This window comes from Sus scrofa, chromosome 6 (genome assembly GCF_000003025.6).
Source record: "Sus scrofa isolate TJ Tabasco breed Duroc chromosome 6, Sscrofa11.1, whole genome shotgun sequence".
Lineage (NCBI taxonomy): Eukaryota > Metazoa > Chordata > Mammalia > Artiodactyla > Suidae > Sus > Sus scrofa.
Window position 1 is genome coordinate 155,460,831 of NC_010448.4, and position 26,164 is coordinate 155,486,994.

Consider the following 26,164-nt stretch of genomic DNA (forward strand, 5'->3'; position numbering starts at 1 on the left):
ATCCACTACCTATAAAACCGTAGATTATAGATCTCCTGAAAGGACCTGAGGGAGAATGCATTTGATGAGTTTGATGCCTTTTGCGTGGTGAGAGCCCGCCGTGCTTAGGAGAGAGAGGGGCCGATCTGGTGAAAGGAGGCTGTGGCTGAGGCTGAGTCTGCCACTGCTGCTGTGCCGTAATTTCTTTTTTCTTTCTTTCTTTTTTTTTTTTCTTCTTTCTTTCTTTCTTTTTTTCTTTCTAAAGGCCACACCTGGGCATATGGAAGTTCCCATAGGCTAGGGGTTGAAGTGGAACTGCAGCTGCCAGCCTGCACCACAGCCACAGCAACGCCCTATCTGAGCCGCATCCGTGAACTGTGCTGCAGCTTGTGGCATCGCCCCATCCTTAACCCACTGAGACAGGCCAGGAATCAAACCCACATCCTGAGAGACAACATCCAGTCCTTAACCTGCTGAGTCACAGCAGGAACTCCTGTGCTATATTTCTAAAACTGCTGGGGGAGCAGGATCTTCAGCGCAGCCGGACAGACCTCGCCTTGGTTCTGGGACTCAGACGACAGGAGGATGCCATTGCTCAGCTGCTGGGTCTGGCTCACAGGTGATCCAGGCACTTGTTTAACCCCAATGCTCTTACCTCTCACCTAGGTGACTACACTTAACTTCCTAATGAGCTTCCTGGCCTCTGGCTTCTTCCCTCTCCCTCCTGTGCCCCTCATACCAAACCCCTCACTGGCTGACAGCACAGAGCAAAGGTGGGGGTGGGGCATGTGCTTGATGGACAGCATTCGAACCCGGGTCGGCCTCTCCAAGACTCAGTTTCCTTAGCTGTAAAATGGGACTCAGAAAACCTAATAGACACGTGTTAAGACTAGATACAGTGCACAGGTCAACGTTGCTGTGGGGCCCTTTGGTTCTGTGAACGTGTAATGATACCTCCGCTCTTGGATTCTCAGCCTTGGCTGCGTCAGAATCACCTGGGAAGCGTTTATTTTATTTTTTTAGTTTTTATTTTTTAATTTTGATTTTATTTTTTAATTAAAGTGTAGTCAATGTCCAATGTGTTAGTTTCAGGTGTACAGCAACGTGATTGATACACACACACGTATACACACGTATTTGTATATATAACTTCTTCTGCAGATCCTTTTCCATTGTAAGTTATGACCGGGTTCTGAGTATAGGAAACTACTCATCTCTGGCTCTCATCTCCAGAAGTCCAGATTAAATGGGTTTGAGGAATAGCTTCTGGAATTCAGGGATTTTAAAACTCCCCAGGTGATTCTCAGGGACAATCTCGGCTGAGAATGGGTGCTTTAAACAAAATTTTTTTTTTATTAAAGCATAGTTGATTAACAATGCTCTGTCAATTCCTGCTCTACAGCAAAGTGACCCAGTCATACAGAGTTATACATTCTTTTTCTCATACTATCTTCCATCATGTTCTGTCACAAGTAATTGGATATAGTTCCCTGTGCTGTACAGCAGAACCTCACGGCTTACCCATTCTAAATGTCATAGTTTGAATCTACTAACCCCAAACTTCCAGTCCATCCAACTCTCCCCACCCCAGCAGCCACAAGTCTGTTCTCCATGTCTGTGAGTCTGTTTTTGTTCTGTAGATAGGTTTATTTGTGACATATTTTAGATTCCACATATGAGTGGTACCTATGGTATTTGTCTTTTTCTGTCTGAGTTCCTTCACTTAGTATGAGAATCTCTAGTTGCATCCAGGTTGCTGCAAATGGCATTATTTTGTTCTTTTTATGGCTGAGTAGTATTCCATTGTGTAGGTGTACCACATCTTCTTGATCCGTTCTTTTGTCAATGGACATTTAGTTTATATCCATGCCTTGATTATTGTGAATTGTGCTGCTATGAACATTGGGGTGCATGTATCTTCTCGAATGAAAGTTTTGTCTAGATATGCCTAGGAGTGGGATTGCTGTATCACGTGGTAGTTCAATATTTAGTTTCCTAAGGAATCTCCATACTGTTTTCCAGAGTGGTTGTACCAATTTACATTCCCACCAACAGTGCAGGAGGGTTCCCTTTTCTCCACACCCTCTCCAGCATTTGTTATTCGTAGACTTACTAATTCATGGTGGCCATTCTGACTGCTGTGAGGTGGCACCTCATTGTAGTTTTGATTTTCATTTTTCTAATAATTAGTGATATTGAGCATTTTTTCATGTACCTGCTGGACATCGATATGTCTTTTTTTGGAGAAATGTCTGTTTAGGTCTTCTGCCCATTTTTTGATTGGGTTGTTTGTTTTTTATTGTTGAATTGTATGAGTTGTTTTTATATTTTGGAGATTAAGCCCTAAGAACTGCCACTTTATATCAAGCTTGAGTGTCCTCTGTAAATTGCCCACTTGGCCTGGCCAGTTCAGTCTCTTGTTACTTTCTAACATGTAGCTACTGCTCCACAGTAAATAATGAATAGAAGTTAATTATTAATGGAAATTAATTTAAAAAGTAAAAGGTAAATTAATGACAAGATGGGAAGCAAGATGGGAGACTTTTTTTTTCCTTCTCTTAGATAGAGCTAAAGAGTTCAGAAATAAACTTCTAAGCTATAAGCTTAATTAATAATAACAACAATAGCCATAAGAGTGAATCTAATAATTTTGTGTGTGACAGGCATTGTGCTAGGTATTTTAGATAACTTATTTTATTCCCCATGCCCCATTTCCAAAACATAAACACTTCCACACACCCCTAATATTCTTTCTCAAGTTCAAACTTTGTGGCATGCTGACTTTCTGTCTTAAACATCTCCTCTTAGCTCAAAACCCCCTCAAGGTCTGGGTCAACCCCCATTTTATATATAAAATACACACAAGTAAAAGTAACTCTCTCCCACCTGGCCTCCTTTGGCGCTTATTTTACGTGTCATACATTTTGCATTAACTCAGCAGTTCATTTCCTGTGGCCCTAAAGCTGCTTCTAGTTGTTTCTTGTGTGTATACATTTATTTATACACCCACACGTGCGTGCGCATATGCTTATATACATGTATGTGTGTATGTGTGTATGTGTGTCTTTATGTGTATAGATATAGATATCTTATTTTCATCCTAAAAAGACTGAGGATTCTGGAAGGGTTGGGAGCACCAATATATATGTTAGTCAACAGATGTTTCCTGTACCAACTGGTAGTGCAGATTCCACCTTCAGGGACCTCACAGTCTATACAGGAAACTTATGGGTCAATAGAAAATCCTGTGTAACACACACATTCTCTGAGGCCTGGCTGGAGTGCTGTGGGGACGCTGGGCAGGCTGGTGTGACTGGGTCTCCCACGGGTGAGTCAGAGCAGGTGCACTCATTGGTCCCTCCAGATCTGCTGTCCACTCTGGGAGGTTGACTGAGGGACCACATTTTTGAACTGACTTTTGAGTTCATCCTCTCACTTCATCCGCAGAGGCTTGTTAAGTCCCACCAATCCATGGCACAGCCCCGACCTCTGGGGATGCAGTTCTGAACCAGACAACCCTGAATCCTGCTTTCAAGATTACCGTCCCTGGGATGCAGGTTATATAGTCACGGGAGGTGTGGGACCCAATATATAATTACTAATGTGAACATGCAGTGGAGGAAAAGAATAGCATGCTGTGAGGAAATAACTGTGAGAAAGATCAGGTTTGTGGAAGGGAACTCAAGCAAACAAGAGAGACCAATTGAAGGAATACAAGAAAATGCTGAGTCCCACTGAAGGGAAGTTGAAAGAATTGAACTTAATCTTTTCTGTCCTGAAGAAACTGAAGTCAAGTTTTCTCTCCTCATTTCAGTTTGTCTGCATATATATACACACACACACATATATATATATATGTGTGTGTGTGTATATATATATATATTTTTTTGGCTGTGCCCTGCGTGCAGAAGTTTGCAGCCAGGGAGGCAGGGATCGAATCCGTACCACAGCTGTAACCAGAGCCAGAGCAGTGAGTATGTCTGCTTGTCTTACCAACTAACGGTGGTTCTACAAATGAGCAAATATTGTTAGCAAAGAACTGAGATCATTCTCATCATACTTTGTTTTATTGGCCATTGATGGTTTCAAGATCATCTGCCTGCCTTGTGCTTGTAACATCCTATAAGTTCCTCTAACACATGGACTGAGATTTTTCCTTTTTCTCTTTTCTTTTCTTTTCTTTAATGATCCAAAGTGTCGCGAGCAGTTAGCACTAGTTAACTCTCAACCCCCAGTCTTCAGCCTGGAAGCTGGCAGGACAGAGAAAAAGTCCACGTTGATTGGCATCTTCTCTCAGCGGAGTGAGGTCTGTATCCAGTGGTCGGTGCCGGCGGTGACGTCTGCTGGGTGGGTTCCAGCCTGTGCCCAGAGGCCCTCAGCATGCCTGGGTCTGCACTATGTGGCCTGAACACGAGGCACCTCCATTCTGGGGTGCAGGGTTGTTACACTCTCTCCTCCTTTCCTGGGTGCCCAATCTGCAAGCAGACCAGGAGCTCCAGCAGCTCCAGCGACCATCAGCCTTGGCTCCTGCACAGATAAATTCCCAGAGGAGCAGGCGGTTAGCATCTAAGCAGCAGCTGGGTTAGGAGGGAGGCCTGTCCCACTGCCCTAGAGTGGTCTGCAGTCTCTCCATGGGGAGAATGTCTCGGTGTAGCCAACCAAGACCTCTGTGCTCGCCGCCTTGCACTTAATTTGAAACTCTAGATGGAGTGAGAAGAGGCCACTGGGAGCCCATTTCATGAAATTGGAACCCACAGTTCCATGAAAGATGGATGGCAGAGCTAGTCAGGGAGGCATGCTTTTCTGGAAGAATGACGCCAAGCCAGTGGAGGGTGTCAAAAACAGGCAACACACCCCAGCAGGGCTTCACAGACAAAGGCCAGCCAGTCAACCCCATGGCAAGGATTGCTGGGCTTTTAAATGAGGGTTTGCATACCAAGCACCCTCAGACTCCAACGATAGGGCCACGGTGGGTGACAGATTCTCTGCCCAGAGCATCAGAACATGTGCACTGACCATGGGCTGTCTCTGGACATCCAGCACTTGCAATCCGTCTAGCCTGGGGCTGCTGCCTCATGCTGGTCCTGTGCCTTTGAGCCAGCCCATCTCCTCTCTCGGCCTAGTTTTCACCTCTGTAGAGGAGAAGGATGGACTAATCCAGTAGGGTTTTTCAATCACTTTTTTTTTTCATTACTTTTTTTTTTTTTTTTTTTTTTTTTGCTTAAATGAAATCTTATATGGGCCTCAACATGGAAGCAAATGAAAGTGGAGCTGTTCTGTTTGAAGCTGGGGTGTCTATCAGGTTTGCCCTGCTCCCCTGGGGCAGCCCCTGTAAGACCCCAAGTTTCCTCAGATCCCAGTGTGAATGTCATTGGATTAGATTATCTTCAAGTCCCTTCCAGCTCTGTAATTACACTCCCTCGTGGGGCGGCCACAGCAGGGTTCTCTATTTCCTCCCACCTCTCCTCCTGGGTCCCCACAGGCAAAAATTTGCTGGGAAAATCCCTGGGGACCTATGTCAACGGGGCTCCATGGTGGCCGAGTCCCCAGCCTTAGATTTCCTTGCCAGATCGATCTCTGTCAAGCTGAAAGTTCAGTTCGATGGCCTCAAGGCCACCTGTCATCTAAACCGTGCCTGGAGCAAGGTTAATGGCACAGCTGGGAACTGCCTGCAACTGATTGTAAGCTTGCAGGAGGAGTGGGCTTGAGGGAGGACCCAGCCCTCTGCGCCCTGCCACCCCCCCAGATCACTGGCATCATGTCCTTCTTCGCCAGTGCCCATCATGCTTATATGTGACTCAGCATGGCCACAACCAAGCCTGGCACTGGATCACTGAAGAGGCATATCTAGTTCACTTTGCTCGGTGCTATATGGACAGGGGTCCAAGCAAGTCCCTGGCTCTGAGGGCCCTTCCTTACATGTTACACTTACCCAGGTGGGGCTCATGTCTGCCAGCTCAGCCTGATAACCATGACCTGGGCCATACCCTCCCTCTCCACTCCCCAAAAGGATAGTCAGTACAATACTCTCAGATTCTCTGGCCTCTTCTCCCATTTCCTGTCTCTTTGGATACAAATTAGTAGAATGTAAACTTGAGAGATTGGGTCCTAGCATCAGACCACCTGGGTCCAAATTCTGACTCTGATGATCCCCAGCTAGGTAAGTCAGCAAGTTATCTCACCTTCTTCCTGCCTCCACTGTCCTCATCTGTGAATCGGGGCAGTAATAGCATTCATCTCATAATATTCTTGGGGGAATAAAGGAGTTCGTGCACAAGAGGGGTTGCACTAGGTGCCTGGTACAGAACGCATTCTTTTTCTGTTCACTGACCCTCGGAACCCTCTGAGAGAGTGCCCTGGCCAATGAGGCAAATAGGGGCTGAAACCCTGCCCAAATGCTTCTGGAAAGCTCAAAAACTCCTTGGGCCCTGGAGGTGGGCAGAATCCCTCCTGAGTGGTTTTCTTTGTTTCCCCCAATTTCCCCACCTAACAGGTGGTCCTTTTCTTCAATTCATGTGAGCAAACTGTTACAGGCTTGGCCCTGGTAGTTGTTCTGCTTGGTTTTTACTTTCTGCATCCTCCTTCCCAAGGATGCTGGAATGCACTCACCACCTTGGCTCACCCCTCTCAGAATCCCTCCCACAGGACACCTGGAAGCTTGTTGGGACCCAATGTGTATTCCTTTCAGCCACCAAGAGAGGGATTTGGACATGGCACCAGGGTAGGACAGATCTTCTACCGATGGTGTGCTCCCTTCTTACTTACTAGACTAGGCTTGCCGCATGAGGTAGCTAGTTTAATCTTCAGTACAACCTGTGAGGTGGGGACCGCTATCATCCCCATTTTGCAGAGGATGCTCACCCACCTGAGAGCTGGCAGCACGGGGATGCAAAGGCCTATTGGACACCAAAGTTATGCTACCTTGCTTCCCATTTAGAATGACTTTCCCAATGAGAAAATTGCAATCCACCATCATCTCATTTTAAAACGAGGCTCCCATCCCATCCACTCTGTGCTTCAACAGGTTGTTCTATGTAGTCCCTTAGCTATTCCCATCTAGGCTTCTTTTACATTTTCTTCATTGCAGTTGCCCATTGAGATTGATTTTTGCAGTGATTTGGTAGCCCTTATTTTTTGCCATCATTCCATGTACCGAATGTGTAAGGAATATTGGAAACTGAAGGACTGGCACATGCAGAGAGATTCTTGGAGCTCAGAGGAAACATAGATGAGAAAGAGGGGCCCCAGAAAGAAGAAACAATTGACCCGTGTCTCTCAGTAAGTCAGTCAGGTCTCTAGACTTCTTCTTCTTCAAGAGATATGGATTTCTAACCCTTGTTTGAGAACTTTCTTTTCTGGTGCCAGATGGTTTGTGCTGCAGCCATATATGTTTAACGGTTTAAATGTTAAATGTTATGTTACTTGTCCAACATTGTTTTTAGTTGTAATTCCTTGTACTATAATGACAACTTACTTATCCTTGCAGTGGTCTGAATTGTGTGCCTCCTCCCCCTCTGCCCAAAGATATGTTCAAGGCCCAACCTCATTATCTGTGAAGGTGACCTTATTTGGAAATAGTGACTTTGCAGATGAAATCAGGTTAAGATGATGTCATGTTGGATGAAGGTAGGTCCTAATTCAGTGACTAGTGTTTTCATAAGAAGAGAAAACAGATGTAGGGTGGACAACACCATATGAAGACAGAGGCAGAGGCAGGAATGGTGAAGCCAGAGGCCAAGGAAGGCCAGGGGTTGCTGGAAGGGAAGAACAAAGCAGATTCCCCAGCGGAAACTCCAGAAGAAATCAACCTCGCCGAGACATCTGAATTTGGGATTTCTAATTTCCCAGTGGGAGACGACACATTCCCATTGCTTTCAGCCCCCCCAGCTTTGGATAATCTGTTGTGGCCGTGCAAGGACACTAATATATCCCTCCAGAAATGAGTCCGGTGTCCATATACACCGTGGTAAAAACCAGTGCTCTGAGAGAGGATCCTCATGGCAGGGAGAAAGCATAAAAGCCATTAAATGTGGGGGGAAGTGTCAACCGTAAAGCTCAGAATGTGGGTTCTTAGAGTGGTGGACAAGAGGGCACAGAACAGAGAAGCTGGGGACCCCAGTGGTCCCTTCTGTGCTGGCCCCTCCAAACCGGGATAGGCTTGAACCTTCGTGGGAAGATGCACGGGCCTTACCCTCTGACTTCATTTGCTCACAGGCAAGGCCCTGGTAACCCACAGGGCACTGACACCGGCAGCTGGTACCCACGAGGATGGGCTCGCCATTGTTGAAGCAGGGCCCACAGCGGCAGGCGTTGAATTCCATCAGGTACTGATCCAAGGCCCGTCGCAGGTTCTGGCACTTGGCCTCCAGGGGCCCCAGGTTTGTGTGGCGCAGTATCTCGTAAATGGGCTTCATCTGTGGACACAGAAAGAGCATAGGGCCCCTCCCTGGGCTCTGTCCAGCTTCCCAAGGCCCTAGGACTGGCCATCAAGCTTCTGGAAGTCCTGCTACATGCCAGGCAGAGAGCCAGACACTCAGCTTTACCCACCACCACACTGGATCCTCACCGCCTCTCTGTGAAGCAGGCACTAAACTCCCCAGTCCATGGATGAAGAGGTGGAGGCTCAGAGTGTTTGAGTGACCAGCTCAGGACCACACAACAGATCACACTGAACATGGACCTACTTAACTTGGAAACCTGTGGTTCCCACACCCCAGAGGAATATGAGAGCTCAGAAGCTGTGCCAACTCATCTGCCCCTTCCAGCACTGTTAGGAAGTGGGAAGAGTATGAAGTATTTGTAGGTATGTGTGTTTGTGTTTATGGTTTTTTGGTTTTTTTTTTAATGCAGGAATTGATAAGGTCTTTTTTTTTTTGGCTTTTTAGGGCTGCACCGTCAGTTTATGGAAGTTCCTGGGCTAGGGGTTGAATTGGAGCTACAGCTGCTGACCTATACCACAGCCACAGCAATGCCAGATCTGAGCTATGTCTGTGACCTACACCATAGCTCACAGCAATGCTGGATCCTTAACCCATTGAGCGAGGCCAGGGATTGAACCCACATCCTCATGAATCCTACTCGGGTTCCTTACTGCTGAGCCACAACAGGAACTCCAGGAATTGATAAAGTCCTTGATAGACAGTTGTGTTGCATTGCTGAGCACCACCCCTAATGATGTGAGTATGGTGTTTGCCTGAGTGTGTGTATGGGGGGTGGATATCAGTGGAGTCATTTACATTTGTGGCAACCCATTCTAGGCAGGACTAGTCCAGGGCTTCTCAGCCTCAGCACTATTGCATTTCCAGCTGGACGGTTCTTTGTGGGCAGGGGTGTGCATTGCAAGCTGTCTAGCGGCATTGCTGGCCTCCAACCACTGGAGGCCAGTAGTACCTTCTATACATGACAACCAAAACTATCTCCCGACATTGCCAAAAGTCCCCAGGCAAAGTTGACCTCTGGTTGGGAGGTTGTAGATATAAGCAGAGAACACTGAATCTGGAACTGGAAAATCTGGTTTCAAACCCAGCTCTGCTTCTTCTAGCTGTGTGATCTCTGTCACATCACACATGGAGCCTGCCTTCCTCACCTGTAAACTGAGAATTACAGTCCTACACTCCAGGTTTCTTCTGAGAATTAAAGTTGAGATGCAGAAGGCCCGTCACATAGTCAAAGCTAAATAAATGCTGCTCACTTCCCAGCTGTATGGCCAGAACTCATAACTGCCCCTCTCTAAGCCTGAGCCCTGTTTTCTATAAGATAGAAAATTCTTCTCAAAATTCATATGAGAATCTAAGGAAGCAATGAATGTGAAATACAGCTGCAAAGAGGAAGAACAGTGTAAAATAAGGCACCATTTTTATGAGATGTGATGGTAGTGAAAGCGAAAAGCCTATATTTTTAAAATTGCATCTATATATGATTATCTTTAGCATGCTTATAAAGCTATATGTTTTAACACATAATCACAAAATGAAAACTCTTTTCCAGAGCTTTCATTTTACAGGGGTCTCTGAGAAGGGAGGTCTGTGAAGGTCACAGAGCCATTCAGAGATGGGACTGAGCCCCACGACAGCAAACCCACTTCTTGAGAATCAGAAGTCAGCAAGGACACGTGCAGTGCCTTCCTGGAAATGCGTACACAGGGACCTGTGGCAAACAAACCTTGATCTGTGATCAGGGGCTGTGGCTGAGGTCACCAGGCTGGCCATGTCAGGACTGGCTGGGCCCCCAGCCAGGGGGAAAAAACCATTCCTGACCGTTCAGGGAATTTGGCCCCATGATTAGGAAATCAGTGCAGCATGAAGCTGCCCTAGTTAAAGCCAACTCTTAGTTCCAGAGAAGGCCAGGAGCATCGGGCACCTTGCCTTTGACCTTCCAATGGGGCTCAGCACCCAGACCCTCAGCAGGAAGAAAGGGAGCTCTCTTCGGGAAGGGGTGGTAGGGCTTACGAAGGGAAGAGGGATGGAGAAAAAGATTCTTAGGATGTTAGAGCTTGAAATGATACTGGCAATAATCTTGTTTCCACTTTACAAATGAGAGAACAGTCAGAGAAGGCAGGTAGTGTGACATATCAGCACACTCTAACATAACCTATTGTGTAATAATATATGCAGCCTCAGAGCGTGATTCCTAGGTTCACTCAATCCAGGACCTGCCATAAATAAGCAGGGCTAAGCTCTGGGAATATACAGGTGAATAAGACACTCTTTCAAATCTGAGCATCAGGTTCCAGATAACACCTGAATGGCCTCTTCTCCATGCTCAAGTCCGTCTCTATCTCTCTCTTTCTTTCATCCTTCATACCTCTGTGAACATTTTCTTTCTCTTTTTCTTTTTTATTCTTTTATTTTTTCTTTTCAGGGCCACACCTGCAGCGTATGGACATTCCCAGGCTGGCGGTTGAATTAGAGCTGCAGCTGCCAGCCTATATACCACAGCCACAGCAATGCAGTATCTGAGCCACATCTGGATCCAGCTCACGGCAATGCTGGATCCTTAACGCACGGATAGAAGCCATCCTCCTGTATTCTAGCTGGGTTTGTAACCTGCTGAGCCACTATGGGAACTCCCAGCATTTTCTTTTCAAAGTGCAGCTCTAGCTGTGTCGGTCTCCTGCTCTGTGACCCGCTGATAGATTCATGCAGCAAATCCAGATTTCTCAGGGAGCATCAGGGTTGTGAAGAGATCATGATTATTAGAGTCAGTCCATCTTGGCCCCAGCTGGGCTGTGCCATTCACCAGCACAGCTTACTTAACCTCCACAAACCTGTTTCCTCAACTGACATTTACTAAGTACTCAATCCTCTCTCCCTAACCTTGGGATGTAGCATTTTATTATTCCCGAGCTATAAAGCAGAAAACCATGGCTCAGAAAATGAAGGCATTCGTTCAAGGTCACACATCAAGAAGGTGACTGACCCAAGCCAAACAATACCTTTCTCACCCCAAACCCAGATTCTCTTTCCCAGAAGACAGTATTGGGTCTTCTTCAAATCATGTATGTCATTCTGTCGCCTTGGACGTTTTGCTCCAAGCAAACAAAGAGTTCACCTCTTGCCCATGAAAGTTTATATATTGCTCCTGATATCAATTTTACAGTTTTGCCCAAATCACTAATAGCTTGGTGATAGCAATTTTCAGACCCTGTGTGAATTACAGGTGCGTGAAAATGGTCCCTTACTTATTGGAGAAGAGATGAAATCAGAGTTAATCCATCTGACCTCTTTCTTCGTAGAGAAGAGGCTGTTATAATAGATTTTTGGGTTTAAGTATTGGTATATATTTTAAGAGAAGGAATGTATGCACACCTGGAATTTTAACAAGATGTAGAAAATGAGCAAGAGTTGGGAAAACGGGCAAGGAAAACAATAATATTTAAAAGTCCAAAATTCAACTCTTTTCTTCTAATGAACTATGCTTGCATATGACTAGGATAGTGTGTTAGTACTGATAGAACAATCCACTTTCTTTGCAGTTTGAATACAACTTGACTTCTTTTGCTGGGGTTAGAGATTTAAGGCAAGCTCTCTTAACTTTGTCACTATTGACATCTGAGACCAGATGTGTCTGTGCTGTGGGGCTGTCCTGTGTGAGGTGGGATATTTAGCAGCATCCCTGACCTCTGCCCACTAGATGCCAGTAGCACTTTCCTGAGTGTTACAACCCCAAGTGTCTCCAGACATGGCCCCCAGTGGCTGAGAACCATGGCTTTAAGGAAGTGGAAGACAAAGGGTCGTGAGAACCAGACCTGAAGGCCAAAGGTCTTGGATCCAGGTACTGCCACATCTAAGCTCTGTGACCTGAAACTGTTCATTTGATTACTTGGCACCTCAGTTTCTTAATCTTTTCAATGGGGAAATCAGTCTGTGCTAGAGGTTCATTGTAATGAGATCATTTTGAGCAGCCAATTTAATTTGGGATCACATTCAGCGCACAGCTTGTTTTTGTATGGCCTTTGAACTAAGAATGATTTTTACATTTTTAGAATGTTGCAAAAAAAAAAAAAAAAAGGTAGGAGAACTTATATGATGGAGACTGAACGTAGCCCACAAGGCCTAAAACATTTACTCTCTGCTCCTTTACAGAAAAAGTTTGCCAACCTCCAACTTAACAGAGGTGATTTTTAAGAGCCTTCTGTACATAAAGGTAAGCTCCTATTTTTATAAGGTAGCCTAATCCTGCAGAAATTCTGGGAGTACTAGTGAAAAACTAGGCACTGACCAGATAGTAAGCATGTGACCCCAGCTTTCCTGAGGCCCGGGTCTCGAGTCCCACCTCCAGGCAAGCATGGGGAAGGCCACCAGTTCAGTGTGCCGTTACATTTAATCTTGTTCTTTGATGGGCTCATAATAAGAAATATGAAATGATCTGGTCTGCTTCACTTTCATTCCTCGTGGACGTAGAGTTTCTTCAACTGCGAAAAGACTTACCTCAAAATCAATAACAGCAGGATTATACTTTAATGACCTCCCCCAGGCACGGTATGTAATGATGCTGCCGTTTTGCGTCAAGCCACCGCCCCAGCCAGAACTGCCACCTCGCACCCGAGAAATGATGTCTTCCACAGCCATGTTGCTCTCTTCGTCTTCTGCCATTGAGAGAATAACCACATTAGCTCATTTTCTCAAAAGCCAAAGGACTGGCTGACAAGCCCCACTACTGAGATTTGAAGCAAAGTTCAAGTGCTCTCCTTAGAGTTGTCTCCCATTCTTGTACCTTTCAGTTAACTAACAGGACAAGGCAGAAAAGAAGCACCAAGACTGGGAAACAGACCATTCTCTGGATTAGAGGAGACAACGGAAGACCATCCAGCCCAACAGGGAAGAGGGAGAAGATGGGAAAATACATGATGGTTCATGAAAGGAACAAAATATCGGCATTTTTGGCAACATGGATGGACCTAGAAATTATCATGCTAAGTGAAGTCAGTTAGACAATGAGGCACCAACATCAAATGCTATCACTGACTTGTGGAATCTAAAAAAGGGATACAATGAACTTCTTTGCAGAACGGATACTGTTGCACAGACTTTGAAAAACTTGTGGTTTCCAAATGAGACAGGTTGGGGGATGAGGGGATGCACTGAGTGTTTGGGATGGAAATGCTGTAAAAATTTGGTTGTGATGATTGTTGTACGCCGATAAATGTAAAAAAATTCATTAAGTAATTAAAAAATACATGAAGGTTCACTCATACATTTATTCATTCATTCACATGTCAAATGTTTATTCAGTGCCTGCTCTATGCCAAATAGTTTCAATCAAATCTTGTGGGTGCTATGACAGATTTCTCTATGGGACTCAGTAGTGGTCCAGAGAAATATGTGGTCAGATCTATAGCATGGGTGGGGAAGTGGTAAGGAAAAAAGATGTGCTGTCTGGAAGAGTGGATACATTGTGGCAGGTAAATGGAGCTAGGAGGGAAGGGCATTAGAGAGAAGAAGGATTTGACTTAAGGACCTCATGCATGAGCAGCCTAATGCAAGGGGGATAACTTGAACCTCATCTGCTCTTCCACTATACTATAAACTATTTCATCATCCCTGCATCCTCTGTGTCTCCCACCTGGGAAAAAATACTCAATACATGTTGCATGAATGAATGAATGAATGAATGCATGAACACTCATCATGACCTGTTTATATACCACAAAATGTTTTTGTACAATCTTTCTCTAATGACTATTCTTGGAGCTTGGCCTTGGTAACCACGTTCTTCTCTCTTGGCAAACTCATCTCCTCCCTCTGGACTGTACCTGATGGGCCTTCATCTCAGCAGTTGACTTTCCCAGTGCCATCTGCACCTTCCTTTCATCCCAGTTCTTACTTAGTCTAGTTTGAAATTTAGGAGGGTTGCACCATATGAAGTCATGCATTTCTAAGGTGATCTCAGCCCATGGAGAATTCAAAATTGGACCACTGAAGGTCAGTGGATAGGGGTATTCAGCAGATATGCAGTATGACCATTGACCAAAGTGGAATCAATTGAGGGAGGAGGGGATAGTGGACATGCCCGGATCATGTGTCCAAGGGAAAATCTGGCTTCTCTTTTTGGGAAACACATTATGCAGTACTTGCCTCTGTGGCCACCTCCAAGTTTTTTACAATGTTTTCCTGATAAACTTCCTGTAATTTGTAAGTTATCTGTATAGTCATAGTCGATGCCAAAAGACCCTCCAAAGCATGATGTGACATCATCGCTGGTAACACCTGCATCAGGAAGCAGAGAAACACAGAACACTGAGACGCTGAAAGACAGTGACTATAGGCAACCAGTTCGTGGTGGTAGCTCATAGCTCGCTAGTTTACAGTAGTGTGAGCCAGCTTTGATTTTGCAGTCTAAGAGATCTGGATTGAAATCCCAATTCTTTAACCCAAATTCATTGTTCTCTTCTGTATTATTCCAGGGCACAGAGTCTTGAAATGAGAAGAAATATGTATTGCACACACTTAGCTGGTCAAAAGTGCTAATCCCCTCTCCTTTGCATGTTCTCCACTGACCCTCCTTGAGACAGTGATTCTTTTTTTTTTTTATCTTTTTGCCATGTCTTGGGCTACTTCCGCAGCATATGGAGGTTCCCAGGCTAGGGGTCAAATTGGAGCTGTAGCCACCGGCTTACACCATAGCCACAGCAAAGCTAGATTCAAGCTGCATCTTCAACCTACACCACAACTCATGGTAACGCCGGATCTTTAACCCACTGAGCAAGGCCAGGGATTGAACCTGCAACCTCATGGTTCCTAATCGGATTCATTAACCACTGAGCCATGATGGGAACTCCGAGACAGTGATTCTACCTCATGCATCTCCATGTACCCCTGTGCCTGGCATAGTGCCTGGCCCATGACCAGCACCACTTTTGCACATGTTGCCCCTTCCTCGCTCCTTTTCCACTGTCTTTCTAAAGTCTCTTTAAGTTCCAATTCAAATACCATTTATTCCACAAAGCATTTTTGTGTGTGTTTCTTTTTTTATTTTTTGTCTTTTTAGGGCCACACCCACGGTATATGGAGGTTCCCAGGCTAGGGGTCCAATCAGAGCTGTAGCTTCTGACCTATGCCACAGCCACGGCTCCACAGGATCCGAGCCACATCTGCAACCTACACCACAGTTCACGGCAACACCGGATCCTTAACCCATTAAGCAAGTCCAGGGATCAAACCTGCGTCCTCATGGATGCTACTCAGATTCGTTTCCCCTGAGCCATAACAGGAACTCCATTGGTTTTTCTTTAATTTTTAAATGATTTTTATTTTTTCCATTATGGTTGGTTTACAATGGCTGGTTTTACTGTATAGCAAAGTGAACCAGTCACACACACACACACACACACACACACACACACACACACATATATACATTCTTTGGCTCACATTATCCTCCATCATGCTCCATCAGGAGTGACTAGATATAGTTCCCTGTGCTACACAGCAGGATCTCATTGCTTATCCACTCTAAATGCCATAGTTTGCATCTATTAACCGCAGACTCCCAGTCCAACCCACTCCCTCCCCCTCCCCTTCCCCCTTGGCAACCACAAGTCTGTTCTCCTGGTCCATAAGTTTCTTTTCTGTGGAAAGTTTCATTTGTGCCGTATATTAGACTCCAGATGTAAATGCTATCACATGGTATTTGTCTTTCTCTTTCTGCCTTACTTTACTTAGTGTGAGAGTCTCTAGTTCCATGAAGCATTTTTGGATCAGAACATTTCTTTCTTCAGAGCTACTCATATGCTTTGTTTGCCTGAGTGATCATATTTGTCCCCAGTTATTTTTGCCCAGGTCCTCTTTGCACCCCAGAGGGGCCAGAGTGCTGTCAGAAGATGGATGGATCTCCATGGAGAAGCTGCCTGACTTCTGACCCTTTGAGAACTGTGAGTTGCACATTAGCTGTCTCTGCATTTGCCTATATCTAAGAAGTCACTGTGGAATCTGCATTTTGCAGCTGAGGAACATAATGCTCAAAGCCGTGATGTCATTTTGCCTTGATCCCATAATCTGTAGGTAAACAGAGCTGATTTTCTAACCCTTGGTCAGCTGGCAAGATAAGGCTAGAAAAGTAGACTGGAGCAAGTTAGTGACCATTGCTGCAGAGTTCAAGTTCCTCTTTAGCCAAAGCCTTCTGAAGGTTGTAAACTGGAGTTTGCATTTTCACCATGTCATTACTTTTTTTTTTTTTTTTTTTTTGTCTTTTTGCTATTTCTTTGGGCTGCTCCCGCGGCATATGGAGATTCCCAGGCTGGGGTCGAATCGGAGCTGTAGCCACCGGCCTACACCAGAGCCACAGCAACACGGGATCCGAGCTGCGTCTGCAACCTACACCACAGCTCACAGCAACGCTGGATCGTTAACCCACTGAGCAAGGGCAGGGACCGAACCCGCAACCTTATGGTTCCTAGTCAGATTCGTTAACCACTGCGCCACGACGGGAACTCCAATGTCATTACTTTTAACTGCATGTATACAATAATTATTACCAATCAGTGTATTATTCTGGCAAGCACAAAGGAAAAATAATTTAGGTTGTAATTCAATTGAGCAAAGGATTAGAGTCAATATTTTCAAGGGAGTATCGAGCAGCAAGTTTACTCGCCTGCATTTGCATTAAGCTGCAGACTCTTTGAGGTCAAGGACTGGCATCTCATTCACACTCTCCTCAGCCTCGCAGCATGATGTCTTCCATGGAGGAGGAGTTCAGTAACTATTTTCAGAATAAATAATTGATGAATGAAAAAAAATGAGTGCTTAAATGAATGCCACGAGTCCTTTTGTAAGGGCTTCTGATGGAAATTGTAGAAGTCAGAAGTCCTGACTTCAAATCCCAGTCACTCAGGTGAATGGATAAGTTATTAAATATATGCAATTATAATTATATATAAATAATTATTATCTAAATATATAAAATAAATCTATAATAACAGTATATAATTATTGTATATTATATGTGTGTGTATATGTCTATATGCTATATATATCCCATATATATATTTTAAAATAATTATTTAGCCTTAAAACATAAAGAGATCTTGCCATTTGCAACAATGTGGATGAAATTAGAGGACATTATGCTAAGTGAAATAAGCCATACCTAAAAAGAAAAAAAAAAAAAACTTTGTGATCTTACTTACATGTGAACACTGAAAAAGTCAAATACATGGAAGCAGAAGTAGAGAGGGGGTTGCTGGGGTGGGGAGGTGAGGGAAATGGGGAGGTGCTGGTCAGAGGGCATAAAGTTGCTGTTATGTAGGATGAATCAGCATAAAAATCTAATGTACATGGGAGTTCCCCTTGTGGCTCAGCAGAGATGAATCTGACTAGTATCCATGAAGACGTGGGTTCAATCCCTGGCCTTTCTCGGTGAGTTAAGGATCTGGCGTTGCTGTGAGCTGTGGTGTAGGTCACAGATGCATCTCAGATCCCACATTGCCATGGCTTTGGTATTGGCCAGCAGCTGTAGTTCTGATCAGACCCCTAGCCCAGGAACTTCCATATGCTGCAAGTGAGGCCCTAAAAGCTCCCCCCCCCAAAAAAAAAGAAAGAAAAAAATCTAATGTACAGCCTGACAACTCTCCTTAATAATATTGTGTTGAATATTGCAAATTTGCAAAGAGAGTAGATTGCAGGTGCTCTCATCACACACATATCTGTGTGAGAAGTTATGTTAATTAGCTTGACTATAATAGTCATTTTCACTGTGTGTATATATCTGATATCTATCTCTATATATCTATAGATAGCAAATTATCTTAAATATATACAACATTTTTTAAAGTAAAACAAAATAGGAGTTCCCATTATGGCTAAGTGGAAACGAATCTGACTAGCATCCATGAGGACACAGGTTCGATCCCTGGCGTCACTCAGTGGATTAAGGATCTGGCGTTGCTGTGGCTATGGTGTAGGGCAGCAGCTGAAGCTCCAGTTCAACACCTAGCCTGGGGACCTCCATATGCCTCGGGTGTGGCCCTAAAATAAATAGATAGATAGATAGGTAAAGTTAAAACAATCTCAGTCCCTGACATCCTGTGTGAACTTAGAAAGGGCCTATAATCTCACTGGTCCTCAATTTCCCACTTACGGAGAGAAAGGTTTGGACTGGCTGTTCATCCCAAGGCCCTCCTGCCCACAGCCCTCCGTGACTCTGCCCCGCAGTTTCAGAATAACTCCAAGCCGACAGTGCCTGGGAACCCCCAGCACTCAGCACCAAGCACGGGGCTGCTTCTGCTGTTTCCGTTCAAGCACTTTTAATTTGTAATGCATTACTAATTGAGGAAGATTTAGCATATTTAATTGTTTTGATTAAAAAATGCTTCAACAGTGATAAACAAAAGTGGATGAAAGGAATTCACAGGCAGAAGCCAGAGCGATCACTTAGGTGAGTGGTGGAGCGCTGCTGAATCAGTGATGGGATGGGCTGATTTGTGGGGGCGAAGGATGCCTGTGGAGTGATTAGGCTCATGAAGGGTCTGCTGACAGCCTGCCATGTGCTGCTGGGAGCAGATAATTCCAGCTTGATATGAGCAGCACGACTTGGCTGCAAAGAATTGCCTCCCAAGGACCCTGAAGGAGGGTACCAGCCAGCAAGGTGGGTGTGGTGACTTAAAAACCATACAACTTGAGGGCTAAAAGTGTCCTTAGATGCCTACCTCACTCTTCTCCTGTTTAATTGAGATGCCCTTGGTTCTTAGAGGTCGATCATTATGTCTGAGGCCACAGCTGAAAAGACCAGTGGCGCTGAGATTCAAACACAAGTCTGTCTTGCTTAGAAGAATTAGTGGTACTTTCACTAATTCAAGTTATTACATCAGAAAAAAATTCTGCTGAAAAATTTAGTAAGCACCTACTATGTACCACCCCCAGCACCCTGTGTGGTGGACAAGGTGGACACCGTGAAAATAGAAATAACATGAATAAGGAGTTCCCACTCTGGTGAAGTGAGTTAATGACCTGACTTGACCCTGTGGAGGTGCCGGTTTGATCGCCAGCCCAGTGCAGTGCCTTAGATCTGGGTTTGGTGCAGCTCTGGTGTAGATCGCAGCTCTGGCTTGGATTCGACCCCTTTGAACTTCCGTATGTTGTGAGGGTAGCCAAAATAGAAAAATAAATGAATGAGATGCAAATCTGAATAAGTAAGGTCTGGGCCCTGAGAAGCCAGCAGGTGTGGGGCAATACATTAAATGAAAGCTCATTTGGATCCTAGAGTTGCTTGTTTCAGCACGCCAAGGCTAGGACTCACTCACCAGAAGTGGTGGGAATTGCCAAATCAGAGCTCTCTACAAAGCATCCATGGGGAGCCAAGACCAGCCAGCTGGGGTGGGGATGGAAGAGATCAAAGGTGGTAGCAAAATCCAGGTGTTGAAGCTGGTATTAGAAGCCAAGACAGAGAACCAGAGAGACAGCTGCAAAGAGCAGAGGCGGGGGTGAGGGAAGGAGCAGAAAAAGGACTGCAGCAATTGTGTAGCTCTTGCCCAGGTAGGCACACAGCATGGGGGACAGATTATAGAACCAGGTGATACTCTGCCAAGGCCCCACCCCATCTCATCAAGCTGCCTCCTTAGGTATCCACTTCGGACCAAATCAAACCGGCATTTGTTTCAGGCTTTTGAACTCAGTAAACTGGAGTTGATGTTTGCCACACCCGGCCACATATGGAGGTCATCTGGAATGCTCATTAAAAATACAGGTTCCTGGGCCCCACCTCTATCCATTCTGATTCTGCCTTTCTAAGATGTCAACAATCTTTTTAAACAAGTCTCCCAGATGAAGCGTATGGAGTGCATCTAGGTTCAGATATTGCATACTATGCTCCTACAGAGAGCTCTGTCCTGTCCTTCCTCTGTTCCGTCCAAGTCAGTGTCTTTGTCAATGTCTTGAGCACGGACTTAGTATCCAGGCTCACTGAACCTACACAGAGGAAGAAATGAGAAAAAGAATCAGGATCCCAAAGCCCCTCAGAAGGCTGATGGGTAGACACAGCAGAATGAGACTCAGTTGGGAAAGTCGTACGTAGCATCTCGTCCTGGGACAGTGTACCACGTGCTTGAGCACAGTAAGAATAGACTCAATTTAGCAGGAGAATGAGAGAAAAGGCCCAAGAGTCTTTGAGGACTTCTAGCTCAGCAGGGCAATGGAACCAGGTGGAAACTGTAATGAATAAAGTAAAGGAGGGGTTGGGCTCAGCCCCTCTGACGCCAGAGAAGCCCAGAACCTGGTGCTACGTTCTGGGAGCCACACTTGTAAAAGGAAGTAATAAGAGAGGGTATTCACTGGACATGATTCAGCCTTTGAAAATGAGGAAATCCTGCCATCTGCAACAACGGACATTATGCTAAGTGGGATAAGCCAGTCACGGAAGGACAAAGACTGCATGATTCCACTTAATCTGAGGTATGGAAAGTAGGGAAACTTATAGAAGCAGAGCATAGAATTGTGCTTTGGGGGGAAGGGTTGGGAAAATGAGGAGTGGCTCATTGATGGGCATAAAATCTCAACTCTGCAAGATGAATAATTTCTGGGGACCTGCTGTACAACACTGTTGCTGTAGTTAAGAATTCTGTATTATACACAAACGTTCATTACAAGAGTAGATCCCATGTTGTTCTTACCACAGTAAAGATGAAACTGGGAATGTTTGAGGGGACATAGGACGTTTACCTCCACGAGGCCCGGAGAGAAGTTCCCACTGTGGCTCAGTGGTGATGAATCTAACTAGATGCATGAGGATGTGGGTTCGATCCCTGACCTCACTCCGTGGGTTAAGGATCCAGTGTTGCTGTGGCTGTGGTGTAGGCTGGCAGCTATAGCTCTGATTCAGCCCCTGGCCTAGGAACTTCCATATGCCACAAGTGTGGCCCTAAAAAAAAGAGAGAGAGAGACCAGTAGAACTAGATTCAGCTTTGTCGAGGGTTGTCCTGAGGAAGAAGACTTAGGCTTGTTTGTGTGGTCACAAGGGCAAGAATTAGGATCAAAAGGGCAGATACTACAGGGAGACAAGTGTAGGCCCAGCCTGACATAAATCACCACAACACTCAGAGGCCAAGGAGATGGGAGTTGTCTCATGAGGCAGTGAGCACCCCTACCTGGAGAATGCCATGCAGAAGCTGGTCATTGGCCTGTGAATAGAAGGGTTTAGGACTTGACCAGTGGTCTTTTAAGGTGTCCTCGAAAGTCATGATTTTGAAATGTTAAGAATGCAACAGGAGTCAAGAACCCTGGGAAGATAAGAGTTCAATCCCTGGCCTCGCTCAGGGGGTTAAGGATCACAAGCTGTGGTGTAAGGTTGCAGATGTGGCTCGGATCCAGCATTGCTGTGGCTGTGGCATAGGCTGGCAACTGTAGGTCTGATTCAACCCCTAGCCTGCAAACTTCCACAGGGGGAGCTTTAAAAACAACAACAACAACAACAAAAAACAGAGTTCTCATTGTGGCACAGCGGAAACCAATCCCACTAGGAACCATGAGGTTGCAGGTTTGATCCCTGACCTCGCTCAGTGGGTTAAGGATCTGGCGTGGCAGTGAGCTGTGGTGTAGGTTGCAGATGCGGCTTGGATCCTGCATTGCTGTGGCTGTGGCGTAGGCCGGCAGCCGTAGCTCTGATTTGACCTCTAGGCTGGGAACCTCCATGTGCTGCGGGTGCGGCTCTAAAAACAAAACAAAACAAAACAATTAAAAAAGAAAAAAAACACACTAGAACACATGAGGAATATTTAAGATAACTTGGGTACATACTGAATGGTTTCTTACTGTGTGCTGAGCATCTGAGAAAGAGAGGGCCACGAGGAGTGTTTGCTGTCAGTGAGTTTACAGTTGAGTGTGAAGACATGGACAGGAAAGCAGACAATTCTTGTTCTGTGTGATGAAGACTTTGAAAGAAGGCAGCAGGATCAGGGTGGTCTTCCTTGGGGGTCAGGGGAAAAATACCAGTGGCAGGTGTAAAAGGAGGAGTAGGGATTGGCCAGACGAAGCAAGGAGGCTCTTGAGAGCAGAGGGAGAAGCCTGCAGAGAGCTTGTGTCCCCAGCAGCAGGATCCTGCTCAGGAATGGCTGAGTCGGTCTAAATTCAAGAGTAGAAAAGAGGGAGCTAAGATGCAAATCAGTCAAAGAAGTACTGGGAGATGCTTGGGTTCTTTCCCACTCTAGTCTGGTCCCAAGAGGAGCTGTGGTTGTGCCCTCTTGTCAGACCAGAAGCCCAGGGGACATGCCTCTCACCACCATGTCTACTGCTGGTTTCACACCTAGTCTTGGCTCTGGTGCAGGTGTGAGAGCTGGCCTCGCACCTCCGTGGAGGTGCTGCATCCGTGTGGCTCCAAGGCAGAAACAGGCAGCTTGACTCCTGAGGTGCCAGAATCAGCGATTCTCTGTCGATCCTCAGATTAAAATCATCAGGTGGAAAACAGTAGGCGTAATGCATTATTTATCTCTGTGCAACCAACAAATGCCATTCAGATTACTGTGATCTCTGTGCTGTGTGGCTTTGCTACACTGGTTTCCCCCAAAGATAGCCTCAGAAGGGAAAGGAAGAACCCTAGGGTCTATTTCATGTCGTAACATTGGAAAACATGATGGTTTGGTCTGTGGCTGTAGGAGCTGGGAAGTGTTGGCTAGCTCACCTTCTCCCTCTGAGTTTCTGTTTCTCTATTAAAATACCTGTTTCTTCCCAACCACCTGAGAATAATAGTGCAAGCACAGCCGTGCCTTTGCACATGCTGTTCCCTCTGAAAGTCCCCTTAGCTCCTTCACTGAGTTTCTCCCACTCAGTTCTAGAAGGCATTCCCTCACTATCCAGGATCCCTTATCCGTGTCCTCATGATATTCTCGTGTGTCCCTCCTGGTACCCCCATGCCTTCCCCCAGCATAGGATTTAGCACATCATACTAATTGTTAATTTTTTAGTCTGTTCTTCCAATTATCCTGCAAACTTCCAAAGTCATCTCTTGGGTTTACAAGGCTTGGCACAGAGCCTGGCATGTGACAGCTCCCTAAGAAGGGCTCGGGGAGGGACTGAGTCCAGCCCATCTAGACAATACCTCTAAAGTATTTTGAGATTCCCAGGTCTTATTTTTGGCTAATGATGCAAATCACATCTTTGTAATATCTCATGCTTGATTAAGAGTTGATATTTTATAAAGCTCTTACATCTGCATTACCTCATTGAAGGCTCACAACAAGCTGATGGGACCAGCATGCTTTGGTAGCATAATGGGGAGCAGACCTGCCTTCTCATCTTATGGCACATAAAAGAATTTACTTTTTTATAGGCTCCCTGGGGTTGGAAAAGGCAATGACTTTGGGGGTTAAGGATGTGAGCTCTGGAGTCAGAGTTCCAGCCTTCACTGGAGTGTGGCTGTGGGTGAGTTTTTGAACCTCTTTGTGCTTCATTTCCCCCACTTGACAATGGAGATGAAAGTGGTTTCTAAACATGAGTCTATGAAAACAGTGACTGCTACCATTAAGCATTCAACAAATCTTGCTAGCTGTTGCTATGAATGTTAGGTAACTGGCCCAAAGTTCCATGACTAATAAGCCCAAGGATCAGGCTTTGATGCAAGGTGCACTCTCCCCAAACTTAGTGCCCACTCCACCTGATCCAACCAGTCTTACTCTGCAGAAAGAGCTTCTTCATTGGGCATAAGTGGCCTCACCAGGCTCCTCATTCCATGACTGCCTTATTCTATGAAGCTGCTCAGAAAAGGAATCCACGCTCCCAATGGGCAATGTTGGGACCACGGTCTCAGGTTCCACTCCCCCACCCTCCACCTGCCCCAATAAGGGGCTGCCTGCAGGGATCCTGGCCCTTCCAGATGATTTTGGCCAAGACAAGAGGCAGTAGTATGTATAGCTGAGGGCCAGGCTCTGAAAAGGACACTGGCAGAGCTGGAGATCTCCATGTGCACCTATTATCTGTGCCACGGTTATCTCATCTGTAAGGTGAGGATTTTAACACTGGCTACCTCATAGGGCTTCTGTGAAGTGTAAGTGAGTTAGCCTGTGCCATGTATTGCCCTTAGAATAGTGCCTGGCTTGTAGCTAACGATGACTGTCCAGCATTACTATTATTACTGCTGCCAGAACAGCCACCGCAGACATAGACTGAGCTGTTGGTTCCTGATTCTGAACTAGAAAATCAGAGAATGGGGGAGGATGAGGAATTTATGAGCCCCAGTTTTCTTAATGTCTCTGCAGTATAAGTAAGCTGAATTATAAGCTGAGAGGGAGTGAAGGCAGAGGATGGAGGAAACACCCACGTAATGTGCTGGGCAGATTTTCCACATGTTCTTAAACATTCACGTATCCCTCCACAATGCATACAACTATGCCCATTTTAGAGATGGGCCAATCAAGGCTTAGATAGTTTAGGTGACTTGTCCAAAGCTACACAGTAAGTAAAGAGTAGAACCGGGATTGAACCAAGGTCTGTGTCCAAAGACCATTTTCTCCTTGCCACGTGCTATCACATTATAAATTATATATTGGGAGACAGGGAGCTAAGGGTGGCCCTGGGAGTAATTTTGACACCATCACACCTTTTTCTCCCTTCAGGCTGAGGCTGTTTTCAGTGATAGAGGTGGAAAGTCAGAATCAGGACAAAATCAGGAGGATGGTGCTGAGAGCCTCAGTTCCATGTGTATGCAAATGACTTAAAGGGGGTTGGGGACAGAGCCAAGACACCAGGAGTCTGTCAGTCAATCAATACCATCCATCACTGTGAAGCCTGGTTGTCATGGTAACTGGGGGATAAGGCCTGGAGCTTGTTAGAGTCTAGTGCCTGTCTGTTCAGGATAATTGGTTGGGTAGCAGACATAGCAAAAGACCTTTGGGGCCAGCCCAGACCACTCAGCCCTGAATGTAAGACCCTTCACAATCATGTTCCTGTCCACCTCACCATTACTGTGGTTCAGTCCAGCTCAGACTCTTTAGGAATCCACCCCTGACTCTGCAGAGTGTCAAGAAAGCTCCAGAGGATACCAAGTCTCTGTGGGTTTGGATTCTGAACCACCCCTGCTGGAAAGACACTGAGCCTGTGCTGTGAGTCAGCCTCAGCCTATGGGAAAAACGCCAGCACCATATCAGTCCCAAGAGGCACCATGGAAACAGATGGTTCCAAGAGTGTGATACATAGAACTCCATCCTGGCTACACTCAAGTACCTAAGACAGGCTCCCAGCCCAGAACTGGAGAAACAGAAAGACTGCCTAGAAAATCTACCTAGGAAGAGACCAAGGATGAATAAGCACTAGCCAGGTGAAGAAGAAGGGGAGAGGGGAGGGGAGCAGAGTTCCAGGTAGAAGGAACAGCACAAAGAAAAAAGTGAGTATGATTAAGTCAAGGGACCAGCAAGTAGCTCATTACAACATAGCCTCATGGTAAGCAGAGCGGGGGCGCTGAGCAGGGCCAGCACATGCTCCCTTGAATGCTGGCCATCTTGTTCAGTGGCAGAGACCCTCTTATCTCAGTGTTCGCCTTTGCATGGCTCTAGCAGCTGGCCATTCTGCAGCTTGTCATCCTCTGTGGCTCCCAGGAGGCCAACACTGATGCCCTTTCCAGTTTAGTGAGACCATCACTCTTTCTGCCATAATCCAGCGACAGGATGGTTCCCTCTCTCCTATTTGTCTTTTAGGGCCACATCCATGGCATATGGAAGTTCCCAAGCTTAGGGTCAAATTGGAGCCATAGCTGCTGGCCTATGCCA

At 45.7% G+C, this 26,164-nt stretch overlaps 1 protein-coding gene across 2 annotated transcripts in view; it reads right to left on the minus strand.

Annotated features, from left to right (window-relative positions):
- The window catches only part of C8A (complement C8 alpha chain), a 65,619-nt gene continuing 43,479 nt past the window's right edge, over positions 4,025–26,164 (minus strand). Inside the window, exons 8-11 of one of the 2 annotated variants that reach the window (NM_001097450.2) lie at positions 14,556–14,687; positions 12,909–13,066; positions 8,171–8,393; positions 4,028–4,506 (exon numbers count right to left, since the gene is read on the minus strand). In NM_001097450.2, coding sequence (NP_001090919.2) covers positions 4,355–4,506; positions 8,171–8,393; positions 12,909–13,066; positions 14,556–14,687 — 665 coding nt within the window. In that variant the 3' untranslated portion in view covers positions 4,028–4,354. Of the gene's footprint in view, positions 4,507–8,170; positions 8,394–12,908; positions 13,067–14,555; positions 14,688–26,164 lie in introns of both variants that reach the window. The other variant, XM_021093175.1, reaches the window with a different exon arrangement.